Source organism: Echinops telfairi, unplaced genomic scaffold, assembly GCF_000313985.2.
Source record: "Echinops telfairi isolate 266 unplaced genomic scaffold, ASM31398v2 ScPeMD7_23;HRSCAF=83, whole genome shotgun sequence".
Lineage (NCBI taxonomy): Eukaryota > Metazoa > Chordata > Mammalia > Afrosoricida > Tenrecidae > Echinops > Echinops telfairi.
Genome location: NW_022103920.1, coordinates 31,009,506 through 31,032,111, shown reverse-complemented (window position 1 = coordinate 31,032,111; position 22,606 = coordinate 31,009,506). Strand labels below are relative to the sequence as shown.

At 39.9% G+C, this 22,606-nt stretch overlaps 1 protein-coding gene across 1 annotated transcript in view; it reads left to right on the top strand.

The window, feature by feature from the left end:
* The window catches only part of FOXP2 (forkhead box P2), a 301,261-nt gene that overhangs the window by 226,009 nt on the left and 52,646 nt on the right, over positions 1–22,606 (top strand). The window contains exons 6-8 of the mRNA XM_045288939.1: positions 1,589–1,763; positions 16,419–16,632; positions 18,616–18,720. Coding sequence (XP_045144874.1) covers positions 1,589–1,763; positions 16,419–16,632; positions 18,616–18,720 — 494 coding nt within the window. The remainder of the gene's footprint in view (positions 1–1,588; positions 1,764–16,418; positions 16,633–18,615; positions 18,721–22,606) is intronic.

Sequence of the window (22,606 nt, the reverse complement as noted above, 5' to 3'; positions counted from 1 at the left end):
CAGCAGCAGCAGCAACAGCAGCAGCAGCAGCAACAGCAGCAGCAGCAGCAGCATCCTGGAAAGCAAGCCAAAGAGGTAGGATCTGGTTATCTCACTGATGCAGAATAGTTAGAGGTTGAGAAGGGGCCCGGAGAGGCAGGACCAGCCTTAGATCTTCCAGGAACAAGGCTCTTGCTGTCAGAGATGCGATTATGCATTTTTACTGAGCTTCATAACAGTGACAGGAGAACTCTCATGCTCGCCTTTTTTGTAGTCTGGGACTCGAGAGTTACAATCCAATGCTTCTGTCGTCTAATGTTCACTAATGAATCACAGGGCACAAAGAGCAAGCTGTGTGGTGGACAAAGTACTGATTATCTTGTATCCACCGAGAATCTAAGTTAAGCAAGGAACCTTATTTTTCTCAGTGGTGCAGCTCAGAGAACACGCATGCAAATTGAGCCTGCCAACGGAGGGGTAAGGAGGAGCAGGGGAGAAACTGGTTGAGCACAAATTTCAAAGTCATAGGCCCCTGATTAATGAACTGCTACTGTAGGTTTGGAGTGGCGAGTAGAAAGTTCCAGTGTGATATGCTCATAAATCAAACTGACAGGCTGCCTTCTCAGGCCTAGCCTGCTCTTGTCAGCAAACTGCATCAAATATAAACATAATACAAACAAAACATGTTGAAGTAGTTACATTGATCAGCAGGTATCAGGCCGCTGTCTTCAAGATGCCCATTATGCAAACGCACAGGAAACAGTTTTGACCTCCTGAGGCTGTGTTTCTGTTTGGATTTGTGAATAGAATTGCAGACAGCCATCAACTACAGAATAGAAATTGCTCCCTTATTTCTCCGGAGGCTTTGGGCAATCCACATGACTTGCTCCATTATGCAGTCTGTTTTCCAGTGAGTGCATCAGAAGTTTCTCTTTTCCCCAAACTAAAAAGGAAAGGTCTTCCACGGCAGCTTGTCTTTCTCTGAAGTGTGACTGCCTTCTCACAGCCTCCTGCATCCAAACAGCTCTGGTTTGTCTTGTAATGCCTCACAAAACTGGAAGTTAGACTTTTCCTGATAATAAGGGGCACTTTTTTTTTTTTTTGCTTTGAACATAATTCTGGCTTTAATATATGCCAACAAGTGAGGAGACGGAGCAAGCCTGAGCTAATAGGGCTGTCCTGTGAAAGCTACATCCCAGTTTACTAATAGATCACTGGAGACCCCCTTCAGGAACCTCTTCACACAGCGAACTTAGTCAGTTGGAAAAAATAGAGAGCGTTGTCCAAGCTGATGGAGTCAAGACAGCATCATTCTTTTGGTCTAGATCAAGTTATGACTACCTACAATCAGCTGATGAGAGAACATCTGAACCTTTTTGGTATACCTCTTCAATGCCTTGCTCCATACTCTGAATGCTAGTTCCTTGGCTCTCTGCTGCCATTTAAAACTGGAAAGAAAGGCAACAGAAATCTAAAACCTACTCACCTTGTAGCTGAACTTGGACCCTAGGCTGGCCATTCTGCTACCTGCCAGGGCCATGAGAGGGCTGCATGGGTCCCTGTAGAAGAGCTGTTCTGCAGCTGTTTACCGGGTTGGGTTTTCTGGCAGCAGCAGCAGCAGCAACAGCAGCAGCAGTTGGCAGCTCAGCAGCTTGTCTTCCAGCAGCAGCTTCTCCAGATGCAACAACTCCAGCAGCAGCAGCATCTGCTCAGCCTGCAGCGTCAGGGACTCATCTCCATCCCACCTGGCCAGGCGGCTCTTCCTGTCCAGTCGCTGCCTCAAGGTACATACAAAATATTTTGCACACTTCCTTTCTAATCTTGCACTTTCTACCCTTCCATGGCCCGTCTACCTTATACCTTGAGAAATTTGGGTTTTTTTTCTTAGGACCTTCAAGTTTATCATTCCAGCATGATTGCTAATATGGTTGCATGACCCATTTTCTTAGGCTCAGATGTTTGATTCCACGATGATTTCGGATGTGCAGTAAGGCGGCTGTCGGTGTTTTGTTAGATAGTAAACATGTATTGATATGTCTTAAGGGCTGAAAATAATGTTAAGGACAACACCATTCAAGGAAGCACTGTTGTCTAGAAACCTGAGGATTTGCCCGGAAGTGGATTAGGGGGCAGTCTAACTGCCTGCCATTGATCACAACTGCGTTGATAGGTGTTATGAACAACTGATAGAGAGCCTCTCTGTATTCCTGGAGAGCACATTCCCAGTCAGGCTTTTGGTGCTCTGGCCTGGGTCATGGGGGCCTATGGAGCTTCTTTTCCCTAAAATAATATTCCCTGGCCTTGCATTGTGAATTACAATTTAACGATTTCAACTGTATTCTTACTTGTTCCTTTGATGAGGAAAACTTTGGATTTCCAATTGTACAAGTACATCGGCATCTTTTAACTGTCAACATTAGGAAAGTCGAAAGAGCGCTAAGTAAGGCAAAAACACCCCAACAACAATGAAGACGATCGAAAACTCTGTATGCTACTATCAATACAGATAGAAGTTGTATGTGAGTAAATGCCCTATAACTGGTGTCCTGCATTTTGATTTAGTTGGAGCAAACTTTAATTCAAGTTAACTTTAAATCCAGTTAATTATATTTGTCAGAGACAGACTCGCTTTGTAGTTACATTTGCTTCACTTTCTCAACCGCACACAGAAGAAAATAGCAAAACAATTAAATGTATAAAACATTCAAATGAGCAAACAAAAGAGTCTTCACACATAATTATTGTTTTGTAGCACATGAAACTGAAGACACTGTTAACCGTGTCTCCTTATTTATCACATCACCATCTCCTGAGCTTCCTTTCCCAAGCATTGCCTTTCACAGGGCTCCCATTGCGCTGGCTCTCGAAACCGAGAAAAATGACGTTTGTCTCATGAAAAGAAAGGAAGGCAGTCAACTCACTTTTCTGGAGAGAATTGGAGCAAACCATGGTGTTGCTCTAGCATTGAATGTTGTATTCACCAAATTACTGTTCTTTTGAAAAGTAAGTGTAACTTGAAGACAAGTGAAGAAATGAGGGCCAAAAGATAAAACAGTTTGTAAATTAACACCATTTGAAGATGGATTTCCTTAGTAAAAATTACATTAAGACAGAAGCAATAAATTTATGTTCTTTTTTTTCAAGTAAATTCAAAATTAAATCTGTATTCACTTAAAAAATTCACTGCCATTGAGTTGATTCCTACTGATACCCACCCTATACGACAGAAAAGAAGTGCCTGTTGAGGTTTCCAAGAGTTTCAAATTCGAATGGGAACAGGCGGCCTTCTCGTGTGGAGCCACTGCTACGTTCAAACCAATGACCTTTTGATTGGCAGCTCATTGCTTAATCCATTGTACTACTGGGGCTCATTATGAAGAGAATCCTCTCAATATAAGAACATGATCTACCCTTGGGATTTTGGATAAAACTTTTCAAGCAAGCATTATCAGAAAGTTTAAAATAAGTGTGTGTAGAAACAAAATTTCCATTGTTTGAAATATAAAATCATTTTCTTGGAAGATTTCCATTCTTCCAAAATAAACATTAAAGTGTCTCATTGAGCAAGAAAATGATTTTTCACATTATCCCCTTTTAATACTTTCCAAATTAAATTATTTAATTTTTCTGGAGCTTTAAAAAAAATAGAATTACAAATGCACACACACACATATGCACACGCACGCATGCACACACGCGCACACAGCCCCCTGCCAGAGTTCTCTCTCTCTACTTTTCACAACATGAAGTGCATCAGCGGGAGAATGTTGTGGGGAAAAAAGTAAATCTAAAACAGTTTCTAGATTTAGAATGAAAATTGGTATTTAAAGCAAATAAAAAAGATTAAGTCATTAAAACATTTCCATGAACAAAGCTGAAAAATCCATCTGAATACATGTAGAGTCAAAATGTCCCCGGTCGCAGTAGCACTGGCCAAAGTTCCTGGTGGTGCGGCGTAAGTCACATGTGGTCGTCTGCCCCCAAGCCAAAGCAACTGTAGGCCCAATGGCATGGAACGCGTCGCGGTCCTGGGCCATCCTCACAATTGTTACTGTGCCTGAGCCCGTGGATGCAGCCACTATGGAAACCTATCTCTTGAGGGGCCTTCCTCTTTTTTGCCTCCTCTCCGCTTTACCAAACGTGATGTCCTTTTCCAGGGACTAGTCTCTCCTGACAGTATGTCCAAATGACGTAAGACAGTCATACCATCCTTGCAGCTAAGAACCACTGGGGTCTTACTTCTTCTAGTTCATATCGGATTGTCCTCTAAGCAGTCCTTGGCACGTTCAGCAGCCCCTGGCACTTCCTCAGCACTACAATTCAAGGGCATCCTTTCTTCTGCAGTCCTCCTTATTCATTGTCCACCCTTCACATGAGCCAGTGGAGAAGACCAGGGCTTGGGTGAGGTACACCTTAGTCCTCAAAGTAACTCCTTGCGCTTCAATACTCTAAAGAGGTCTTGTGCAGCAGATTTATCCAATGCAGTACATCTTTTGACCTCTGTTTCCAGGAGCATGGATTGTGCATTCAAGCAAGACAAAGTCCTTGATAGCTTCAACCTTTCCTCCTTTGCTCCTGATGGTACTTAATGATTCAGTTATGAAGATTTTGGACTTTCTTACATTGAGTTGTAATCCATACTGGAGGGTACAATCCTTGATCTGCATCTGCAAATGTTTTAATTCCTCCTCACTTTCAGCAAGCAAGGTTTTGTCATCTGCGTATAGAAAGTTGTCAATAAACCTTCCTCCAATCCTGATGCCACACTCTTCTTTATATAATCCAGCTTCTCTGATGTTTTTCTCAGCATCTAGTTCGAACAAGTATGGTGAAGGGATACAACCCTGGTGCCCAGTTTTCCTGATTTTAAACTGTGCAGCATTCCCTTACCCTGTCCACAAAACTGCCCCTTGATCCACGTATTCGTTCTGAGTGGGCACAATGAAGTCTTCTGGAATTCCCATTCTTCTCAATGTCATGCACACTTTGTGATGGTCCACATGGTCCAATGCCTTGGCAGAGTCACTAAAACACCAGTACATCTCTCTGGTATTCTCTGCTTTGAGCAAACATCGATATCTGGCATCAGCAATGGTATCCCTTGTTCCACGAACTCTTCTGAATCTGGCCTGAACATCTGGCAGTTCCTCATCCATGCCCTGCTGCAATTCTTGTTGGATGATCTTAAGCAACATTTTACTTGTGTGCGTTATCAAGGATTTTGGTCTGTAGTTTGAGCATTCTGTTGAGTTACCATTCTTTGGAACAAATATGGTTGTCTTCCAGTCGGTTGGCCAAGTAGTTGTCCAACTTCTGAACTACCTGGCGTAGACAAATGAGTGCTTCCAGTGCTTCTTCAGCTTTCTGAAACATTCCCGTGGGTGTTCTGGCAATTCTTGGACCATTGTTTTTGACTAATGCAGTCAGTGCACTGTGCACTCCTTCCTACAGCACCATTGGTGCTGCTGAGACCCTGCCTTGTGAATTGGCAGGCTGGGGACTAGTTCTTTGCGGTACATTGGCTCTGTGTATTCATTCCAACCTCTCTTGCATCATTCAATACTTTGCCTTTAGAATCTTTCAAAATTTTACTTCAAGACTTGATACTTTTCTTGAACTCTTTCAGTTTTACATGTGCTGAGCATGCTCTTCCCTTTTGGTTTTCTAAATCTAGGTCCTTGCACATGTCATTATAATATTTGATTTGGTCTTTTCGAGAAATTTCCCATTCGGCTCCTTGACTTCATTCTTTCTTGCCTTTGCTTTGGCTACTCTAGATAAGTCACATAAGTTGGATCTATTCACATAGTTTTCACTATTTAGAAAAGAAAGTGTGAAGAATGTCATTGTGGAAAGCCACCAGCCAAACACAGATGGAATGTGCCAGAAATACGAGACAGCAAAGGAACAGGACCACATATGCTGAGCTGTTGATATCGTGTTGGGTGCAGTACCCACTTTCGGTTCACAGTGACCCTGTGGGGCTGAGACAAACTCAGAAAGTCAAACAAAAGAATGTGCCATGGTTCTCACATCTGACAATGAATATCTCTCCATAAGCAATGTATTCCATCTCATGATGAGTGCATGTCTGTCGTATATGGTAATTTCTTTATTCCCAACTTTTTGTGTTTGAAATATACACATTCTTGAAAATCTAGTAGTCTTTCCTTACTAGTCTGAAAGTTCAAACAGGAAAACAGGAGATCCTTGCTATCCAGGCCAATTGTGATCTAATAATACCTTAGAGAACTAGATGAGCTTAAAACTAGGGATTTTTTTTTTTTTTTGAGAAATCAAGGAAAGAAACTATGAATTAAGAGTGTGCTGTAGTGCGTGTTTGCTCTCAGTTTCCTGGCCAAAACAGCCATTAATTAAGCTTTAACGTCTTTCTCTGCTTATCAAAGCCCAAAGCCTCCTTTAGCACCACTTCTCTGGAGCTTTGGTAGTTTACTGAGTTATGTGTTTGGTTGCTAAGTGATTCAGGAGAAATCTGAGGTTTTCTGCTCTGCTGAAGATTTACAGCCTCATAAACTCACAGGGACAGCTCTACTCTGTCCTACAGATTCCCTGAGTCAGAATTTACTCAATGGCAATGACTGTGAACCACTTCTGGTTTCCTTGATCTTTTATTTCATCGGTGAGTATGTGCTTACACTGATTAATATTGCTTCAGCAATATATAAACAATAAATGCTATGCAGGTTATTATTACATATGAGTCAGCTAAAACCAAATCTGTTGCTATCAAGTCAATTCTAATGCAGAGCAACTCTAGAACCATGCAGAACTGCACCATAGGCTTTCCCAGGCAATCACTATGCAAGCTGACTGCCGCTTCTTTCTCTCATTCAGTGCCTAATAGGTTTCAACCACCAGTCTTAGTTAACAACTAAGCGCTTAACCTCTGCACCACTAGAGCTCCTTAACATCTGAATATTCTCTCAAATACCCCTCAGTCTTTAGTCACAACCTGGTGAGGAAATTTCCTTTGGAAGTTTACGTGCTGAAACTTCATTAATGAGGTGAAGTCTAAATGTTTGTTTTTTATTACAGAATAAAGTCAGCAAAGATGCCTGTGAATGCTGCTAATTATATGTACAGAAACTAGCTTATAAATAACTACATGGACAAATACTAAGAATATACTGAGGGGAAAAATTAAAAATTAAAACAAAAAGAATATGCTGGGTTATTTTCAGAAAATATAAGTAAGACAGAATAGTACAGACTAAATTGTATCCTAATTCCAATGACTGATAAATTGTTTAGGGTAATAGATAGCATAATATTAAAATGTATTTACTTCTACATAGATCTTAAATCTTTTCGCTAATGTTCTATTTGACAATTCTGTAATGCTGACGGGAAGACTCAAAAGCAGAATGTTCACTTTAATGTTCCCATTAAAATTGAGAAATTATTGTTTTTGTAATAGAATTCAAAATTTTCTAATGTGGCCTATAAAAAATTTTAATAGTGAAATCGTAATGAGAACTTTCTGATATCAGATGAATTTTTACATTCCAGAAGATTAGTTTCCATTGTCTTTAGCCTTTAATTTCAGTTTCAGCCAAAAATCTATTTTCATTTCTATAATTTGACATTTGGGCAAAATGTATATTTTGTTAAATTTTATTAGACACATATCTTAGAGGTGACATTGTAACTGTAGGTTATATTAAACCTTTAGTAAAATATAAGGAGGCTTGGTGACACAGTAGTCAAACACTTGGCTGTTAAACAAAGGATTGGTTATTAGAACCCAACCGGTGACTGCTCAGGACTTAGGCTGGTGACCCAGGGCTTAGAAAAGCGTGTACGGTGGTCCTACTCTGTCAGCTATGGTTGCTGTATATTCAACTGCACCTAACATCAGCCATATAGAAATAAGTAGTATGCGCTCAACTCAAAACTCACTGCCAGTGAGTCAATTCTGACTCATAGTAACCCTATAGGACAGGTTAAAACTAGCCCTGTGGATTTCCAAGACTGTAACTCTTTACGGGGCTAAAACCTTCATCTTTCTCCCATATAATATGTTAGATTTGTAAAGTGATCAATGATCCTCTGAAGGATACCCAAGGAACTAGACCACTGGTTACTGCTGGATAGAATGGGAACCCTATAGATGGTGGTAAGCGGAGGGACTAGATGAGAATGTCATGCAGCCAACTAATTCATGCTCATGATTCCAGGTCTGGAATGCCAACTCTGCTGGGGGAAGACTCTGATGGTTATGAGATTTAAAGAAATCTTAATACGCATTCTTATGACTGGACACAGTCCCTCAATAACCCTCCATAAAGGAGCTGTCATAGAGGAGCTACCATATAAAATGAATTATATCTGTGTCTGGCTACTTCACAATGCCTAAAGATTATCTGTAGATAAAAGCAATCAAGTTCTCTAGCCAACCCATGGTGAAATGTAGCAAACTCTGTTTTGACATCTCTTGCTGATATTGTTCAGATATTACTCCCCCTCGGGAGGCCTTGGGGGTGGGGGTGGGGGCTTGAGGTCAACTAGCACTAGGTCAAGACACGGACCCATCTTATTGCTTGTTTATGATGTTACCTGCTTATGCTATTGCCTACTGATTATGTCTGATTTTAGCTGCACAATGTGCGTGCCTTATGAAAGCTCTGGAAGCCCCATTATAGATACTCATTTGAAAATACATGCTCTCAGTCCTGACGTGGGACATAGAGTCCTTCTGCCCCCTGCCTGTCTGTATGTCAAAGTCTTCCCTGAGGACCCATCTGAGTGTTGGGGACCCCCTCACCCTGGCAGTGTTATAAAGCTGCTAAGGTAAATTTTGCTGATCAGTAAGGTAACTGAAGTTGTAATATCTTGTGAGCCCCAAGAATATATATAATCTAGACGTGTTAGGACATTTTTATTAGCTCTTAGCACAGTGCTTGGCATCTAATAGTTACTCCATACATTTTGAATGCAGAATTAATGAATTATTATCCAAATGCTTTAGAAGTGGTACTACATTCAATTGTATACCCAGTTCCTGCCCAGGAACTTTAAAAATCTGTATTTTTACTACTAGCAGTGTCTAAGCAGTCTAAGTTATCATCCAAATCATGGAAATTTAAAATTGCATAATTGCAAAAATTTCCACTGTGTATAGCTTTGAAATATGTATAGCTTTGAAAGTTATGAAGGAACACGTGTAATCCTCAGGATTTTAAATTAACCATTGCTCTTTGATCGCCTCGTCCATTGATTCTCAGATAATGTTTTCCAGGACACTAGCCTGACCAGCTGACTAACTCACTGAAACAATACTCAGGGAGCCTTCACTCTCTAGGGGACTCTGCTAGGCTCTGGATGTATAGCAGTGAACCAAACAGACAAGATTCTCGCCATTCTAATAACTTCCCTTGGAGTGCAAAAGATAGATGATAAATAGGCTAAAACCATTTTGGTCAGGTGGATCTTTGATCAAAAGGAGAAAAAACCTGGAACAGAACATCAGTCTCTTAAAGAAACCAAAGACTGGGGAAATCACTGAATCTAATGCCTGAAAACAATCTTTGAACCTGACCTGAAACCATTCCATGAAGCCATCATTAAACAAAGCAACAGTTTAACCCAATCAATAGAGTATGTTTTCCTCAAGCTGAGAATGACTTCTCTGAGTATGTCCTAACAGCAGTCCATCTGAAACCCAAATGAGGAAGGTAAGGAACAGAAATCCTAAACTGATGAAATAATATGCAGGGAAATAGTGAGCTGACCCAGGAGAAAGGTGTGACTCCTGCTGTTGAACTATTGGTGTCGAAACGGCGTTTGGATGTGTATATTGCCGTCAAGATTAAATCATTCTCACAAAAAGAAGTAAAGTGTGAATGAATGCTCAGAAGAAAAAAGAAAAAGCAAGGCTAGGGAAGAAAGTCCACAATGGGAGGAAATGGGGAGGCACTGTCCTTGTGAGCAGGTTGTCCAGACAAGGTGTGTGTGAGCTATGACTTAACTATGTGAGAGCTCTGCCACAGAAGAGCCTAGGGGAGAGCTGGGATCCAGTGTTGTTGGCACCCAACTTAGCCTCTCTGTGCCTGAGTGTCCGTACATCTGAAATGGGGATAGTAGTAGTGACAATTTAAGCAACTTCCTAATGGTTGTGGTATTAAAACAAGTAGCATGTGAGGCACTAGAACAGTGCCTGGAATAGCCTATGTAAATCTGTTCCTCTGTCAGGACAATATGAGTACACAACGAGTATAAACTGCCATGTACAGGACTGATAAAGAGGAATGAGTCAGGGAAGGAGGAGAGGGAGGCAGGAGGCTAGATTCACAGAAGCTTCGTTTTGCACAAGTAAAACTTTAGGACCCCCTGGAAGTTCTAAAGAGGTCCTATAGGAAGAACTGCAGCTCCAGGGTCCAGTGGGGACAGATGATTCGTGAGTCCTAAGCCTCTCTTTGGGGAGCCCCAGTGGTACAAAGGTTCACCACTCAGCCTCTAGCGAAAGGGTTGGTGGTTTGCATGCATAGGGTGCTTCCACAGGCAGAAGACCTGGTGAGGTGTTCCTGTCCAGGCGACAGTTGAGAAATCCCTGGCGCAGTTCTCTGTAATGTTGCTGTAACGTGAAACCAGCTTGAGCCTATACCTGCATTTCAATGAGCCTATATCTCTATTCAAAACCTACGTAACTTTATGTGCATATAAATTAGTATAGGAGGAACCTGGGTGGGTTACAGCATGGGCTGGTAACCAAAGGTCAGTAGTTCAAATCCCCCAGCCAGCCCACAGGAGAAGAGGAAGCTTTCGGCTCCCATAAAGAGTTACACAGCCAGGTGCCCAAAGGCTGTTCTTCCCTGTGCTACAGGGTGCTGCGGGTCACGATTGACAGGAGGGCACCCAGCAACCACAAACCTATGTCTGTTCTTAGAGCATATATATAATTATGATATGTATATAAATTAGTGGGGTTAAATTTTTGCAGGGGGGCCCAAATCTATTTAGAAAACACTGATTTTTGAGGGGAAAAGTTTGGGGTTTTTTGCTGTTGTTTCTAGAAATCTCAGAGCTTTTCTGCATGCTAACATGAGTGCCAGCAACATGAATCCCTCCAGAGGGATACCACAGACCACTTACCTTGTGAGCTTTTCAAAGCTCTTCTTCCAGGATGCACAGTGTAAAAATGCTGACTTCATCACGTTACTGCCTAAGAAAGTAGCCCAAGTTCATTCTTGTCCCATGTAACCTTCAAAACTCATAAAACATTCATAAGGTCAGCAGCTCCAAACTATACATGACACGCATAGGATCAAAATTAATTGCCTTTTTGTGTTAGAATCATATGTAGTTTTTTTATTGGGGAAAAGAGGTAAATAATTTTCAGATGTGAAACATTTGTCCTAAGAGCAGATGGTCTTCTCCTTTAAGTACTGGCCCCAAGAATTGTCTGCGCATTGGCATCACTTGTGGAGCTCCGAAAGCCACCCATCCCAGACTCCCACCCTTAGCAATGATGATTGAATGGATCTGGAGGATAGCCTGGCTTTGGAGAGTTTAACAATGGCCCCCAGTAATTCAAATATGCAGACACTTCTGGACACGACCCTTGCAACATCATTTATTATCTCTCCTTTAGCTAGAATATTTAAAAGCCATTTCCTTATTGGAAATAAGAGTCACTATTTGGTTAGTGAGTAAGTTACTTACTTGTCACATTTTTATATAGTTCTTCAAAACAATAGCCTTCAAAATAGTTCTTCAAGCAATAATCTCCTACCGTAGCAGCGGGCATAAACGGTATGTCCTGTAAGCACCGTGGAGACCTTCGTCGGTAGCTGAGCACTGGCAGCTGCTACCTGAAATGTTAGGAGTTCACATTCACTTAGAAGCTCCTTGGAGGAGAGTCTTGGACATGTGTTCCCCACCCACTGCACCCCCAAAAATCCACCAGTACAAACTAGATGGAGCATAGTTCTACTCTGGCACCTATCACCTAAGGGTCGCCAAGAATCCCCTGCTTTTTGGCCTTGTTGTTTTAAAGAGCCTTAGATATTTTTACGTGGGAAACCAGATGCTCAATAATTATATGGATCAGAATTGTGTCATGGGCTATGCGATGAGCTGCTAGCCACCGAATTGTATGGACCCGTTATGATCCCTGTAATCAACAGATATTTATGAGCACAAACCAGGAACTGTTCAAGACACAGAGTACCCCCACAAAGGAAACATCCCTAGTTGTAGAAACTTAAATTGTAGTGTAGGGACACTACTTCCAACAAGTCATCCGATGGCTTTGGAAACTGGTGAATGCTGACAAGGAAAGTAAAGATGAACAGAGAGGGGATGAGGGCCCACAGGCGGAGGATAGTTGCAGGGTGCTAAAAGGCTCCCTCTGGAAGGAGTGACTATTGAATTGCCTTAGGGAAGGAGGAAGGCGCTCTCCACAGAGCAGCAACAAGACAGGCTCATGTTGTCAGAACAGCCGAAACAAAAACTGGACTGGGAAGAAATGCCTGGTTATCTGAGAAGTAGCAGCAGGAGGCTAGAATCGCAGAATGAAAAGCGATAGAAGATGAGATCAGAAAGGCACGAGCCAGCCCATCGGGGCATCACTTTGTAAGTCACAGCAAATTTGCTTTGGTTCTCTTTTTCTTTTTTCCCTCCCAAGTGTCCTTCTATAAAGCCATTGGAGACTTTCCTTGGTAAGTGACATGACTTAATTTACATGTAAAGAGATCAATGTTGGCTATCCTATGGACAGTACATTACATGAAAGCAAGGGGGCGTCAGGAGATAGGAATGTAGAGCAGTGGTTCAAGCAGGAATGGACAGTGGAAAGAAGCAGCAAGTGAGAGGGTGAATGGCCTGAAGTGTAAGTTGTGTTAACAGTGTCATACAAAAGGATTCGCTGATGGAGTTTTGCTGATAGAACAAAGTTTATACAGATAGGTCATCGAAAAGAGAGTCAGAAAAGGGTTTCAGGATTCTAGGTGAAAGTTAGAATGAAAGCAGTAATTAGTGATCCTAATGTAAAATCGTCACCTGCAAGAGTTACCGATGAAGAGCCCAGACAACAGCCTGGATGACACCTCAGTGCTAATTGGACAGACCCGCACAATGGAATTAGCAAGAGCACAATACACAGGAAAAAGATGGAAATTGCCAAGATTTCATATTACTTGAATCCACAAGAGAATGCCCATGAATGCGGCAGTCAAGAAATCAAATGCGTTATGGTATTGGTTAAATCTGCTACTAAAGATCTCTTAAAGGTATTAAAAATCAAAGACGTCATTCTGACACCTAAGGGCACTGACCTAAGCCATGGTATTTCATAGGGCTTTGAACTCATTCATTCTGGTTCGACCCTCTGCTGAGGATTCCCATCTCTACTTCGGGCATCCTTATCATCGTCTATAGAAGAATCGCCGGGAGATCTTGTTAAAATGTTGGTTGTGATAAGTGTACCCGAGGAGTTTGTTGTTGTGAGATGCCATCAAGTTGGTTCTGACTTCTACAGTAGAAAGGCAAATTCTCAGGGCGTCCAGCAAAGCCCTGGTCTTTTCAGTCTCCTTATATACATGAGAAGCTGGGCACTGGTTAACGAAAACTGAAGAAGCACCGATGCCCTTGAATTTTGAATGTATTAGTTTGGGTACTTTAGAGAAACAAATCCACAGAAACTCAGATGTATAAGAGAAAGTTTTATATAAAGGGTAAGTGCACATCAAGAAAACATCCCAACCCAGTGCCGCCCAAGCCCACAAGTCCAACATGAGCCCATATGTCCGACACCAACCCACAAAGTCCTCCTCCATCTCACAAAACACACGTAATGATGCCGACTTCAGGAGGAAAGCCGAATCAGTGAACGTGTAAGCATCTCAGCACTGGCAGGGTTCTCCACATGGCTACTCCAGCACCCAGGGCTTCATTGGGGTAGGTCCATACGGCTTCTCCTCAGGGATGTTTTGCAGGCAGTGAGCCTTGCCAGCTGAAGCAGGGAACTGGCTAAGGCAGCTGCACCTTGGTCCGACCATCAGAAAGCAAGAGACCCGAGAACTAGAAAGGCAAGGCTCACCGAGCCATTTATCGCTCCACCCTTCAATTAACCCCACATGTGTTTATTGGCCAGGTTAGCACAATAAACTAACTATATCAGTAAAGAATATTGACTTCCAGAGATTGAACAAATCTGGTTTGCAAGAAGTACAGTCAATTGGTCTTTATAAGCAAGGATCCAAAGACTTCATCTTACATAGTTTGGACATGTTACTAGGAGGGACTGGTTCCTAGAGAAGGCCATCATTGTTGATAAAGTAGAGGGGCAGTGAAGACCTTCAATGAGATCAACTGACAGATAGACACAGTGGCTCCAACCGTGGGCTACACCATAGCCATGACTGTGAGGATGGTGCAGGACCAGGCAATGTTTAGTTCTTTTGCAAGTAGGGTGGCTATGAATTGAAACTGACCCATGACACTGAACTGTAGCAGTAACAACATACAAATTAGTTCCTATGTAACAGAGACAATACCTAAGCCACTCACATATTTCTATGAGACAGGAAAAAAAAAGTTTTCCCTAACTTTGGAAACCTCAATTTTCCTGCTTTTTCTTTAGATCCAGGCTGTGTCTGACTTAAAATCTTGAGGACATCAAATCACTAAAATGAGAGACTTCAAAGCAACTATCTCTATGAAATGGCGATAGGCATAGTAGCAAATTCAGTTTTTTTATTACAACTATGAATAATTTGCTTGTTTTTTCATTTACTTACATATGCGGATCAGTGGGGATTCTTCTAATGCTGTGGCATGAGGTGGTGTGTTTATCTTGTATAAACTATGTGACCAGGACATGTTTGTTATTGAACTTCTCTCTCTCCTGTTGTTTGCTCACCCAATAATGGGTGAGATAAAAGTACCAATTCCCTAGGATTATACTCACTGCTATCAAGTTGATTCCATCTCATAGCAACCCTGAAATACCAGGTAGAGCTGTAAGTGTGGGTTTTCCAGACTAACATGTTGCCAGGAGTAGGAGAACTCATCTTTCTTCCATGTACCGTCTAGTGGTTTCAAACTGCTGACCTCAAGGCTAGCAGCCAAACTCATAGCCCACTATACCACAGAAAGAATAGATGAAGGCATAATACTTAGTCCATAAGCACTATTTTGTAAATACTGTAAACAATAATTTATGAACTTTAGCTTTTTTTCCACGCTCCTCCATTCCCATTTGATCAGGTTATATGGAACATAACTTTATGATCGATCTAATGCCAATTGACTAGGCTGCCCAATAAGACTAGGATTTCAATTCATCCAACTCAGAAATAAAATCCCATAAGATGTTTGCTTATATCTAAGAGACATAGCTTTCCTTTTGACTAAGCAATTTGTTTGCTAAAGACAACTAGTTTAGGAATAGGATTAGGAAACTATTAAGGGATAATGGAAGAAAAAAATCCAGCAATTAATATTTGAAAATTAAGCTATTCAGCTTTTCTTAATAGCCTTTACTTCATGTTAGTATATTTTTATTTTATTTTATTGGGGGCTCTTACAGATCTTTGAAAGAACTGAAAGAAAATTTGATTTCAGAAATATTGTCAAGCAAAATAATTGTTAAAAAGGACCCAAAGTGAAAATGTCAAGAAAAAGAGTAAAATTTGACTCACGGGTAAAAATGGATCTGGTAATTATCTATTTTGCTCTCAGAATCAGATTGAATAATTAAGTCAAATTTGGGGTCCCTGTGTAATTCAATATGATTCTTATATGGATCAATTAAGTGAATAATACCTAACCCTTCATTTTATGATTGATAATAGAATATGACAGCTAATATTTTCTAATAATTCTCCAATTCAAATTCTGAAAATTTACCTGATTCAAGAATGTAAATAAGCAAATTAGACAAGACCCCTTGTTTTTTAACCTGTTATTCTGAACTAAGGTAGATACACCTCATACCTTGAACCAGACGAAGCACTGAGGTTGCTTGGTCGCTAAATAAGCAATGGGCTCACAAAATAATAACTAACCCCTAACTACGGCGCTTCCATAAAATCACCTGTATGCGACCAATGGTCGACAGTTAGCTTAACACAAAGGTGAGCGTGCCAGTGGTCCGGGAAGCTCGAGTATTGGCTCTAGAACAATTAGAATGGAAATGAGAATGAACACACCTTGTAAAAAGGTTATCTGTGTCCCAGAACTATTTTTGGTAAAAATTGGTGAATGGGAATCTAAATTGCTATGTAACTCTTCATGAAAAATACATTAATATTTTCCTTAGAAAGGAAAATCTTTAATACTAATGGACTCAAAATCATTATATCATCTGTTCATGATCCTGGTATTGTTATTTTGTTAGCATCCATCAACTAATAGGATTGTACCTGTTGTATAAACTGTGTTGTTTTAGATTCGTTGGTTTTTCTTTCGTTTCGCAGCTGGTCTAAGTCCGGCTGAGATCCAACAGCTGTGGAAAGAAGTGGCTGGAGTCCACAGTGTGGAAGACAGTGGCAGTAAACACGGAGGGCTGGACCTCACTACTAACAATTCCTCCTCGACTACCTCCTCCACCACTTCCAAAGCTTCGCCACCAATAACGCATCATTCGATAGTGAATGGACAGTCTTCAGTTCTAAATGCAAGACGAGACAGGTAAACCGCATAACGCTTATGCTGTATCAATCAACCTATAACCAAATTTTACTTAAATCATGGATTTAAAAAATGGGGGTGGTGGTACATATATGCAGTGGGGAAATATGTAAAAACTACAAATCAAATAACCTTTAGCTTATATGCTCTTTTTTATTATAAAATAAAGTTGAAATGATAGCCATTTAATGTGTACAGTTAGGGAGTTTGCCTAAAGAAATTTACTTTTTAACCAGTGCAATTGGGCTGATTGTGTAAATATATTTTGAACGACTATGCTATTATGATTGATCTTACTATTAGGAGAACAGTTTACCATTGCTCAAGCCAAGAGTCAGTCTTTTAATGGCATCTATTTGAAAATGGATCATGTTCACGTAATCAATGCCTCAAATTTTAACAAAAGAAGACGAAACTCACTGCCTTCAAATTGATTTCGACTCCTAGCTACCCTGCATAAGGTTTTCAAAGCTGTTAAGTCTTCACCTGAGCTCAGAGCCTCCTGATTCTCCCTTGGCGTGGCTGGTGGATTTGAAACCTTGACCTTGTAGTTAGCCCCCAAAGACTTACCTGGCAGCACAACCAGGGCTCCTCATTTCAAATATATGCTTAGAAATCAGAGAACGGATACGTGTATATGTACATATGTGCATATGTAGCTGTATTTATATCTACATGTCTATATCTACATGTATAAACAGACATAATAAACTGGAGACATAAGAGCTGCAGTGCTTGATTGTTGCCGCATGATGAGATTTGTAAATTTATGACAATAAACTTATAGTGGTAACTATTGAAATCAATTTGACCCCAAATTCATAAAGAAATACATTTTGATCAATTGTTAACATGGAGTAGATTAGGTTAGATAAGTTTTCAGCGTAGCGTTTTATTTAGTTGTGTAAAATCAGCCTCTGTCAAAAGTGACCAGTGAGTTTTTGTCCATTTCATGGTGTTTATCAGGTTTGTCACTACGTAATCAAATCTTTTAAGACAATTTAAATAAACTGTGTAAGTCCTAATATCGCCCAGCATGAAAAATATATTTCTGAAGAGATAAAATATTAATATAAAATTTGTTAACACATAGCTCAGCCTCATATTATACAAAGCTCTTAACTTCCTATGTCAGTCTAGGGGATTGGCAGTGTTATGTAACATGAACGCTCTGTCTTCCTAGCTGTTACAAAGCCTTCTCATAAACAAATAATTTTTCAAAGAAACCTATTTAATTTCAGCATACTTTAAAATAGACTGCTGTAATTTGGCCTTTATGAGAGTATCATGGAAACTTTCTCGTTCGGTGCCATTGTCATGAAAGGGAGTGCCTTTCAGTGGGTTCATGCTGCTGTTTACGTTGAGATTGCGTTGACGATTATGTAATTCAGAAGATGGTTGATTTCTCTAGCATCACTCTATCCAATATAATACTCACCACCAGAAATCTTTGATAACCGTGTAAGGATGCAGCCAATGAATACTGCGCCAGGGTGGCATTTTCCATTCAACTTGCACAGAACTGTATGGTCCACGCATACTTTTTAACAATTTAAATGATCCTGAAGGTCCGTATCTTCTTTAAAAAGAACATTCCAGAACTCTGGCTGTGACCAGTCTATCGTTTTCCTTAAAATACATTTTATTTTTCCACTTGACCACATAAGAACATATATGTTTTATTTAGAGGTAAAATGTTACATTAAGGTCATATGGCAGGATTAGCATATGCTATTATACAGTCTTCTTCGTTTTTCATCCTTTATTAACAGTCATCTTTGGCTCTATTTCTCCTCTAATTGGAACATCATCTAGCCTTGGCAGTTGAACTATTCAATAGAACAATTAAATTTTTCTGACTGCTCTGAGCGGAATTGACCTGTTTTGACCTGTTTGTCACTGATCGTAACCTGACAGGCGCTAGCAGCCTGCAACGATTACAGGTTTGGGAGATGAATCTGACGTCCCGCTCTTTCGCTGCAGCTCATCACATGAGGAGCCCGGAGCGTCTCACACGCTCTATGGCCATGGCGTCTGCAAATGGCCAGGCTGTGAAAGCATTTGTGAAGACTTTGGACAGTTTTTAAAGTAGGTTTTTGACTTTTTTGAGGGTCGGGGGGCAGGGATGCATGAGAATCTTGGGCATGCTGTTGTAAGTGGACGAGACGGAGAAGGAGAAACAAGTCCACCCTGAAACCTCCTATGGGCTGTCATTGTGCCTTCAACAAGTAGATGAGCGAAGTTGGGCTTCCAAAGAGAACTCTTCATCTTCCTCTGTTCTTGAAAGTATTTTACAGATCATTCAATAAGGATATTTGAGTGGATGAAAATTATTAGCCACTATAATAGTGTCATTAATCATTGGGAGACATGTTTATAAGATATGTTCAACTGCAAATATTTCTTATAAAAATTTCAGGTAATATTTATATATATGGTGGTTTCCAAAGAGTTTGTGGAAATAGTCCATTATCTGTTCATTCAGTTTGCCACAATCATTTAAAACCTGAACTATATATCAGACATACAGACGAAAGCAAGCTGGGCACAAGTTACTAACCTCCAATTTATCTACAGCCCATAGTTACCAACTAATGCTGTAAAGTCTTTTATATTAAAACTTTGAAGCACTTACGCTGTACCCGACACTACTTTATGACATGCATCAAAGTATTATTACCAGTATTGCTGTCCTACTGTGTTTAAAATGTTTGCGGGTATCGAGAAGTGATTCTTTAATGTTTTTATGCATAGGAAGGTACACTATACATTATACACAATGACGAAAATCAGACTGGCACTAGATACAAACTGTAACTAACTGCTCTGATTCCAGATTAGACAGGAAACAGAATTTATTTGTAATCCAGGAGCTTCCCATCTATGTGGCGTCGTGTAGTTCACATGTTTTTGTTTTTTTATTGCAAATTGTATAACTTAGGTTAAACAGAAGGTGGTTAAGCATTGGCTGCTAGCTGAAAGGTTAGCAGGTTGAGCCCACCAGCTCTGTGGAAAAAAGATGTGGCAGTTGGCTTCCATAAAGATGTGCAGAATTGGAAATTCTATTGAGCTGTTCCACTCTGTTGTGTAGGTTTGACATCAGTCAAGAATCTACCCAATGGCAGTCGATTGGAATTTTCAACAATTATAGTCCCTGAATATCAATAAATTCAAGGAGGCTTCAAAAAGTTTGCACAAAATCCATGATCTCTTCATCCACTCTTTTCATGAACTTTTGAAATCCTCTCAGAAGGACAATTATTCCTTAATGAAGCTTCATATACCCATTTTTAATATATATTTAACAACAGAATAGGAAAAATGCAAGTCAATAGTGGCTAATATTTAAAAAATAAATATATTTCATTCATGTAGAATGTTCTAGCCAAATATTAGCCAAATATTGCCAGTGTTAGCCAAATCGTATAGATTCATGACCCTGAGGAATCATAAAGAAATAGTATTTGTGTAAAACATTGCATAGTTTATTTAGCAAAAAATCACAACTTGGTTTCTGCTTATTTTTGTGATTTTCAATATTTCAATATTTCAGTGAGCATTCAATATTACCATTTCAATCCATAAGCGTGCTTTTTCAAATGAGGACATGACTGATGAAACATCGTCCATGCACAATTCTGGTATACCAGAGATCTAAACAGAGGGCTACAGATAGGTTTATGGAGATGGCTCACTCCACAGACTGCCGCTCCTGTGTTGTCATGGTGCAGCTAACAGGGTGAATGAACTGCTTCATGCTTCATCAACAATTAAGTTAATTAGCTCATTTGAAATTGCACTGCTTTGTTGCCAGCATGTTGGCAGAAACATCAGAAAGATGTGTTTACAAATGGTAGACGACAGGGTATGGAGCCAAAGCACCTCAACAAGACACAAGCACTTGGCATCATCATAACTTTATCCCGGGATTACAGCAAGAGTTTCACAGGGATTTTAACCCTTTCTCCTCTCTGACCAATTAAGAGCAAACTTGCTTCATATGAACACTACAGCTCTTTGGGAGTAGTCTGAAATGAACATATGTACATTTCTTATTATACCCAAACAGCGGGAAGCTGCCGTTTTGTTATGAATAAATTGACGATAGTAGTCTAAGTAAATTCAGTATTTAAAATGTTAGGTAACCATTATAGTTTCTGCAAGAAAAATAGGTGTTAAAACAATGATGAAGTATCAACCGAGACCAAACCAGATCGACTGCGGTCAAGTTCATTTCTAATCACAATGACCCTATATGCCTATCAGTTCTAATAATAGCAAAGTTTATGGATGTTTAAATATAGTCCTACTGATAGATTATATTCCTTTCTATGCTGTGTGTATTTAGAAAACGCTTGCTACCATGTCTTAAGTGTGGCAATATTAGCCATAGAATTATCTCTGCTATTGTACATTTTATTCCTTCAAGTTGTTGATTCTGAAATTTCTAAAAATTATCTTTAAGAAAACAGATGTATATTTTCTTCAATGTGATTTCCGTGATAGCATATGAGAAAGAGTTTTATGTATTTCAAGTAACTGCACATTTTTTTTGTTACCCACAAACACACAAGTATGAGTCCTCATTTTACCCTCCATAAGTCTTTTTTTCATTTCCCTGCTAGTGTTTTTTAAAAACAGGAGAATTTATAATTAAAAAAGCATTTCCTTTCAATTAAATATCAACTTGATTCCAAAGACTGACCATTTTTCCAACCCATTACCTTTAAAGGGCTGACAGAACTAATGACAGATCTTAGGCCTTTGTCTTTGTCCACTTTTGTTATGGAATGCTTGAAACTCTGTAATGCGAAGATCTGTGATAAATTCTGTTCACCGAGCTGGTGCCAGTATACTGCACTGAAATGAAATATTAATCAGACTTTTTTTCATACTGGTGTTATCTTTTTCTTAAAAATATGTGTAAAATTTGAAAATGCTGTGTTTTATTAAATGAATCCACTTCAATTACTCAGGGGGAAAACATTGTTGTTGTTTTTTTCAAGTGTCCATGTGAAAAGGTCAATAAACACATGACCGCCATGTACAGAAATGTCCTTTGAAAGGACCGTTTGCTTTAGTTTTGTAACAGCGAGAATTCAGAATTGCGAAGAACAAACAAAGGCAAGTCAGAAAGCTCTGAGAAGTTTTAACTCCTAGTTTCCTTGTTTATCCATTTGGTGTTCTTGGTTATGCACTATGCTGTTGGCCTCATGGTCAGCAGTTCTAAATCACCAGCAGCTCAGTGGCTCGCTATGAAACAGAATCAACTTAATAGCAATGAGTTTGTTTTTTAAGTTTGGCCATAGCCATGATTTATTATAAATATTTATGAGAAAATATTATCATGACATTTTTATTTCTAAGATAGACTAGAAATTGCACTGAGGACACCAGCTTTAATTTGGTATCAGCTATCATATCTACTGATTTGCTGGAAAGCTGTATGTTCCATTTTGGTTTATTTAGCCTACGCATGTTAAGTAACCAAGGAAGGCAGAACACGAGTCCCAACTGTCTTTTCTCCTAGGACACCCTAAAATACCACATATACTCGTATATAAGCTGACTTTTTCAGCACACTTTTAATGCAGTTTTTGTGGTACAATTAGGTGCCCTGGGTGATATTCGGGTCAGCTTATACTCTAGTATATATGGTGAATATATAAAATTACCCCCATTTTCACCTAGCACCAATTGAAAAGGCAACAGATAAAAGAGTTTCTTATGTAGTTTATGATAATGTGTCCTTGCATATGTATATTTAATATCCAATTGAAGCATTTTGTATTGAGTTGGGGAAACAAATGAGAACGAAGTAGCCACGGATGATTCTAACAGCAGACGTGAACACTGAGCAATACAGGATGGAGAAAGACATTGTGGCGAACAATGTGTTTGGGAAACGCCCCCCCCCCCCAACTTTACTGTAGAATAGCTCTTAACAGAAGCTAACCACTTTTCTGACAACTTT